This window comes from Penaeus vannamei, chromosome 31 (assembly GCF_042767895.1).
Source record: "Penaeus vannamei isolate JL-2024 chromosome 31, ASM4276789v1, whole genome shotgun sequence".
Taxonomy (NCBI): Eukaryota; Metazoa; Arthropoda; class Malacostraca; order Decapoda; family Penaeidae; genus Penaeus; species Penaeus vannamei.
Genome location: NC_091579.1, coordinates 10,990,633 through 10,998,132, shown reverse-complemented (window position 1 = coordinate 10,998,132; position 7,500 = coordinate 10,990,633). Strand labels below are relative to the sequence as shown.

The following is a 7,500-nucleotide window of genomic DNA, read 5'->3' as shown; positions in this document are numbered from 1 at the left end:
AGGAAGGGAGAGGCAGGGAGGAAGGAGAGGCAGGAGGGAGGAGGAAGGGCGAGGCAGGGAGGGAGGGAGGAGGCAGGGAGGGGGAGAGGCAGAGAGGAAGGGAGAGGCAGAGAGGGAAGGGAGAGGCAGGGAGGAAGGGAGAAGGCAGGAGGAAGGGAGAGGCAGGGAGGAAGGGAGGCAGAGAGGAAGGGAGAGGCAGAGAGGAAGGGAGAGGCAGGGAGGAAGGGAGAGGCAGAGAGGGAAGGGAGAGGCAGGGAGGAAAGGAGAGGCAGGGAGGAGGGACGGAGGAAGGAGAGGCAGGGAGGAAGGGAGAGGCAGGAGGAGAGAGGGACGGAGGAGAGAGGAACGGAGGAGAGAGGGACGGAGGAAAGAGGGACGGAGGAGAGAGGGACGGAGGAAAGAGGAACGGAGGAGAGAGGAACGAAGGAGAGAGGGACGGAGGAGAGAGGGACGGAGGAGAGAGGAACGGAGGAAGGGAGAGGCAGGAGGAAGAAGGAGAGGCAGGGAGGGAAGAAGGGAGGAGGAAGGGTGGAAGGGAGGAGGCAGGGAGGGTGGAGGGAAGGCAGGGAGGAAGGGAGGGCAGGGAGGAAGGGAGGAGGGAAGGGAGGGAGGAGGAGAGAGGGGAGGAAGGGAGGGAGGGAAGGGGAGGGAGGGAGGAGAGGGAGGAGGAAGGGAGAGGCAGGGAGGGGGGAGGGAGAGGCAGGGAGGAAGAGAGAGAGAGAGAGGGAAGAGAGGCAGGAGAGAGAGAGAGAGAGAGAGAGAAGGAGAGGAAGAGAGAGGAAGGGAGAGAGAGGGAAGGAAGGGGAGAGGGGAGGGAGAGGAGGAAGGGAGGAGGGAAGGGGAGAGGAGGGGAAGGAGGGGGAGGAGGGAGGGAGGGAGGAGGGGAGAGAAGAGGGAGGGAGGGAAGAAGGGAGGGAGGGAGGGAGAAGGGAGGGAGGAGGAGGGAAGGGAGGGGAGAGGAGGGAGGGAAGAAGGAGAGAGAGAGAGGAGGGAAGAAGGAGAGGCAGGGAGGGAAGAAGGGAGAGGCAGAAAAAAGAAGGAATGGTCGGGAGGGAAGAAGGGGAATGAAGGTTCCAAGAGTCGAATATGAGATGAATTTCATTCTAAGTTTTCCATATTGATTCTCTCTTTCTTTCTCTTTCTCTCCTTCTTTCTTTCTGTCTGTCTCCGTTTCTCTTTCTTTTTGTCTGCCTCTCCCTGCCCTCCCCTTCTCCTTCTCCCTCCCTCCCCCTCTCTCTCCCTCCCTCCCTCTCTCTCTCTCTCTCTCTCTCTCTCTCTCTCTCTCTCTCTCTCTCTCTCTCTCTCTCTCTCTCTCTCTCTCTCTCTCTCTCTCTCTCTCTCTCTCTCTCTCTCTCTCTCTCTCTCTCTCTCTCTCTCTCTCTCTCTCTCTCTCTCTCTCTCTCTCTCTCTCTCCCTCTCTCTCTCTCTCTCTCTCTCTCTCTCTCTCTCTCTCTCTCTCTCTCTCTCTCTCTCTCTCTCTCTCTCTCTCTCTCTCTCTCTCTCTCTCTCTCTCTCTCTCTCTCTCTCTCTCTCTCCTCCCTCCCTCCCTCTCTCCCTCCTCCCTCTCCCTCTCCCTCTCTCTCTCTCTCTCTCTCTCTCTCTCTCTCTCTCTCTCTCCCTCTCTCTCTCTCTCTCTCTCTCTCTCTCTCTCTCTCTCTCTCTCTCTCTCTCTCTCTCTCTCTCTCTCTCTCTCTCTCTCTTTCAAGGCTGTCACGTTTCCTTTGTTTACGAATGTGTTGGTAACTATATTAGATGTTAAGGAAATTGCAAGGTCACCAAGAAACATTTCTATATCACGAACGCATATAAACGCATTCAAGGACACACTCACACACACATACATGCACAAACACATAAATTTACACACACACACAAACACACTCATACACACACTCACACACACACACACACACACACACACACACACACACACACACACACACACACACACACACACACACACACACACACACACACACACACACACACACACACACACTGACATACGCACACAAATATAGATAGATAGATGAAAAAAAAAACAGCTATACACATATACACCTTTTCTTATAAAGTAAGGATCTGCATTTCCACAATCCGAGAAAATGAACTGTTACTAGTTGGCTTGAGGTATTAGTGAGACATGAAGAGCAGTTTTATCTTTTTTATCGAATTTTATTGACAATCAGATACAGACTGTACAAGAGACAAGAAACATCTTATCAGAATCTCGATAAGCAGAGGCCCCCTGGGTGAAAGGGGGGAGTACAAGGTCCATCATTTCACAGAAATAAATAATAAAACGCATTTCACTTTGGCTCTGAGCATTTTATAGCGTCTGACGGATTTTCTAATCTACTTACTGGCCCTCCATGAACTCGAGAAAACGGTTCATCACGCACACTTTGAAACGCACTGTTCTCTCACTATAAAATCGACACATATCTGCTTTTCTTATATATACACTATGGATTCAGACTCTCACTGCGCCCCTGGGATAACTGTGCAGCGTCTATGAGCCTGACGATAACACATACTTCATCACACTTCTGACATACCACGAGAGAGCTGTCACTATATCACCGGGACCGGACACCATAACCACAGCCGATGGCACTTTACTTTTCGCTACAGTGTGGTTGGGTTTGTGAGGTTCGGCACCACTATCGCACACACTGGTTGACTACTAACACACTCTATATACATATATTTCTTTCATTCTCTCTTTCTAGCTGTAATTCGCCGTGTTCAATTTCTCACTGACACCGTTCTCCTTGTCCCCCTCCCTCCCACGTCTGTTTCTGAGGGCGGCGCCCTTCTCGCCCGCGCCCTTGCCCCTGAGCGCCAGCCCGACCTTCACCGCCGCCACCACGAGCAGCAGGATGCCTAGGCCTACCAGCACCCAGGTTCCTACCGTGACGAGGGTGAAGGGCAGGGTGAGGGTGCGGTGGAGGGCCTCCGTGCGCTCGAGAGGCACCACGGCACTCTCGTTCACCCACAGGATGGGGAAGATGACGTCAGACACGTTCCTGAAAGAGGGGAGGTTGCTGTAGCGCCTGAGGGGCATGTTCACCTGGATGCGCTTGGCCGCCCGCATGGTCACGCCCGTGGTCGGCTCCACGTCCAGGTAGGTCTCGTGCTCCTCGGCGCGGGGGCGGAGGCCCTCCACCTGCTGCGCGTCCTCGGGGTCGCCCTGGTAGAAGTGGGGCGTGGACATGACCACGGGCGCGCCCTTGCGGCACGGGGACACGTTGATCATGGACGCCCTGCACGTGAAGTCGTCGGTGCAGTAGCACTTGTTCTCGGGCGTGTTGGCCAGCAGGCGGTCGGGCAGCACGTACCTGTAGAGGGTGACGGGGCCGTGGCTCACCTCGCGCTGGAACTCGGCGAAGATGGAGCGGCAGAGCTCGGCCGTGTAGAGGCGCAGCGGCCTCTTCTTCAGCACGGGCTGCGGGAACTGGTTGCCGCTCGTGCCGTTGATCATGTTGCACGTGTTGCCCCCCCACAGGTCCTTCTTCCAGAACTTGACGTCGCCCTCGCCTCTCCAGCTCACGATGTTCTGGTAATCCTCCATCCCGTTGACGCCCGTGTACACCGTGTAGTTGCCGTCGTTGGTGTTGTTCTTCGGGTAGAAGAAGCCGAACCTGCCTGTCATCTGCACGGGGTCCTTCGTCAGGGCCCCGATGCTGGACAGCATGGGCTCGCGGTACCCGTGGAAGAGCAGCTCGCCCACGGGCTTGGTCACGAAGGGCTCGACGCCGAAGCGCATGAACCACATCTCCACCAGCGCCTGTACGCCGCCCGAGAACTGGGAGAAGCGCGAGCCCAGGCTCATCATGACGGCGTTGATGGTGGTGATGCGGTCGCTCTCCGAGAGGCCCTCCGACAGGTCCTCGCGGAAGATGAAGGTCTTGTTCTGCAGGTACGTGACCGTGCCCTTCTCGTCGTCGAACTTCAGGTCGTACTTGAGCTGCTTCTCCGCGTACGTGTAGGGACCCACTTGTTGCAGCACCGGCTTGGCGCCCTCGAGCACCTCTTCCTTGTTGGTCAGGTTGAAGAGGTAGAACTGCATGAATATCGGCACGGGCGGCGACTTGAAGGACTCGAGCGTCTTGGAGCCCGGCTTAAGCATCAGCTTGTTGGCGAGGATGTTGTTGAACACGCTCTGGAACTTGGCCTGAAAGCACAGGCTCCCGACGATGAGGACGACGCCCACCGTCACCAAGATCGCCACTTGGATCTTCACATTCATCTTGCCTGAGGGTTGGTCGTGACTTCGAAGCCGTATCACAGAATCTGCTTATCGGTAGTATGCTTTCTTTGCTTGCCTTTCTAAAATCGTCTCACCATTCTTTGAGACCTGTAATTCGGTTGTGAATTCACAGTACAGTATGTAATATTTCTGTATGTACAGCTTTTATCCTTCCACACTGCTACAAATAAGTCATCACAACGCAACACACTGCCCGAACACGTTCATCACCTGTCGCATCACCACACTCTTACAGACAAGTCTCCTTTTTTCCACACGCGCGCCACTGCAACACTACAGCCACTTCTCTCGCGCTCAGGCCACACGTCGCCGTCTCACGAGGCTCCGCGCAGGTGACAGAACCCGCACCAAAATACCCTCCAATCCACCACACCTGGTAAGTGCGGCTCCACGTGGATCCGGCCGAGAGGCGCGCAGCGGACGCATGCTTCCCCACACGCGCGCTCTCTCAGAATGGCTGTGGTCGCTGCGCCGCGCGGTGTGTGGCGGCGGCGGCTGAGGCAGTGGCAGCGAGGAGAAGGAGGAGGAGCAGGAGCAGACACGAGTGCAGCGACGCCCCCCTAAGCCAGTCCGAACAGCAGCGAATCTCCGCCACCTCCTCTCCGTGGCAGCGTGGGAGAGGAACTGCTCGCGTTGACGGCCACGAACCCGCTGGTCTGGCCGGCCCGGCTCGCCCGCGGGAGCCAGCGCACCAGTTTTCCGTCTCGAGATGGAGCTGGGCATCAGACAGAGGGGAGGAGGGGGAAGGGAGAAGGGTGAGGGGAGGGAAGGGAGAAGGGCGAGGGGAGGGATGGGTGAGGGTGAGGGGAGGGGAGGAAGGGGTTAAGGTGAGTGGAGTGGAGAGAGAGGGAAGGATGAGGGGAGGGCGTAGGAGTAGGAAGGGGGAAAGGTGAGGGGAGGAGTCAGTGTAGAATGAGGAGAAAAAGGAATTACCAAAGAGAGCAAACGTAAAAGACCCGTGATCACACGAGCGAGACGAGATAAAAAGAGTAAGGGAAGTGAGACATGCACGGCCTCACCGAACGGCAGATGTTACACCTGCGCCGAGTGAATTACGGCCGCGCAGACACCCCCTCCTCCCCTCCCCTCTCCCTCTCCCTCTGTGCATTCCCCTCCCCTCTCCTGTACACTCTCCACCCCCCTCCTGTACACTCCCTTCCTCATTCCCTCTGTCCACTCCCCTCTCCCCTCATTCTGTATACTCCCCTATCCCTCTGTATGCTCCCCTCCCTCCTTCTGAACACCCTTCCCCCTCCTGTACAATCCCCTCCACCTCCATCCGAACACTCCCTCCTCCTACCTCCGTACACTCCCTCCCCTCCTCCGTACATTCCTCCCCTCCTTTAGACTCTCCTCCCCTCCTATACCCTCCTTCCCCTCCCTCCGTGCATTCCCTCCTTTACACTCTCCCCTCATCACTCCCTCCGCGCACGCCCCTCCCCTTCCTGTACACTCTCCCCTCAACACTCCCTCTGTACAGTCCCCTCTCCCTCCCCCTCTGTACAGTCCCCTCTCCCTCCCCCTCTGCACAGTCCCTCTCCCTCCCCTTCTGTACACTCCCTCTCCCTCCCCCTGTACACTCCTCCCCTCCAGCACACTCCTCCACTCTCCCTCTGTACACTCCCTCCCCTCCAGCACACTCCCCTCTCCCTCTCCCTCCTGTACACTCTCCCCTCAACACTCCCTCTGTACAGTCCCCTCTCCCTCCCCCTCTGTACAGTCCCCTCTCCCTCCCCCTCTGTACACTCCCCTCCCCCTCCAGCACACTCCCCTCCACTCTCCACCCTCCCACACGTGACTAAGGGGCCAGGCAGAGTTCATGGAGTAGATGATCGTATATCTTTTGCGTTTGTTTGTTTGTTTGTTTGTTTGTTTGTTTGTGCGTCGCTGCAGGTGTGCGGAAATGAGAAGTGAATAAGAGAACAGAAAGACAGACCATGATAGATAGATTGCGATAGATGGGTAAACGAACTGACTTACAGGCTTGAAAGATGATAAGGATAGACAGAAAGACAAATAGACGAATCAGTATATTAGTAGAAAGACTGACTGACTGACATAAGGAAATGTTAATAGACAGACAGATAGCCGTATATCTGCCTACCTAGACAGATACACAGTTCCCCTGAAAGAGAGACGTGTGTGTATTGCACACACACACACACACACACATAGATAGATAGATAAATAGATAGATATAGGATGTGTGTGTATGTGTAAAGAGAGAGAGAGACAGACAGACAGACACAGACAGAAAGAGAGTGAGAGAGAGAGGGGGTGAGGGAAGAGACAGAGAGTGAGAGAGAGAGAGAGAGGGGGGTGAGGGAAGACACACACACACACACACACACACACACAGAGAGAGAGAGAGAGAGAGAGAAAGAAAGAGAGAGAGAAAGAAAGAGAGAGAGAGAGAGGGAGGGAGGGAGGGAATGAAAACTTGGAATTACCCAAATCCAGTGACAGAAATTGAAATAAATGGAATTGCCCAAAAGTGATTGACCAAGAGCCGGTTCTCGTGAAATAAATTTAATTATCAGCATATTTGTATTATATGTGTGGGATTTATCAGCTGTGTCAATTCATGTAGTGCACATCACGGATTCAGTTTTACGTGCTCAATTATTTCATATGTATATATCTGTTCATTTAATCTATCTGAGGTTTTGATTTATTTTTTTTCGTTAATTATTACTTATTTATTGTATTAATTTCCTCTTTCTTTATCCCCACATATCACATCCCACTTTTTTCTTGAGGTTTCGTCCTGTGTGGCAATTTTCCTACAAGCTTACACGGAGCTGATAAGCCACGGGGGTTGTGTGTCTTACGCAATCAGTTACTTTTTGTGGGTCAGACATGCGGCGGAGACACATAGACACAGACATACACATAGAGACTCATACAGACACATATGCATGCACGGACGAACCCACGTACGCGTGCATACAAACACACACAGATGCATACACACATAAACGCAAACACACGGACACACAAACACGCGCACACACACACACATAAACACAAACACACACATAAATACAAACACACACATAAACACAGACATACATAAACACAAACACACGTATACACACTTAAACACAAATACACGTATACACACTTAAACACAAACACACACACAAACACCTAATATACATAATAAACATACACAGTCACACACCCACGAGCATTGTACCCCATGTATACCTGCCTCAGCTACTCTT

General features: G+C 53.9%; 1 protein-coding gene across 1 annotated transcript; it reads right to left on the bottom strand.

Moving 5' to 3' along the window:
- Positions 1–2,154: 2,154 nt before the first annotated feature.
- Positions 2,155–4,926, bottom strand: LOC113826216 (lysosome membrane protein 2). The gene has a single exon (XM_027379087.2). The coding sequence runs from the start codon at positions 4,250–4,252 to the stop codon at positions 2,729–2,731; it is 1,524 nt and encodes a 507-aa protein (XP_027234888.1). The 5' UTR covers positions 4,253–4,926; the 3' UTR covers positions 2,155–2,728.
- Positions 4,927–7,500: the final 2,574 nt, after the last annotated feature.

Excerpts from the sequence above, each read along its gene's own strand:
- LOC113826216 (XM_027379087.2), bottom strand. The coding sequence starts at position 4,252 with ATGAATGTGAAGATCCAAGTGGCGATCTTGGTGACGGTGGGCGTCGTC.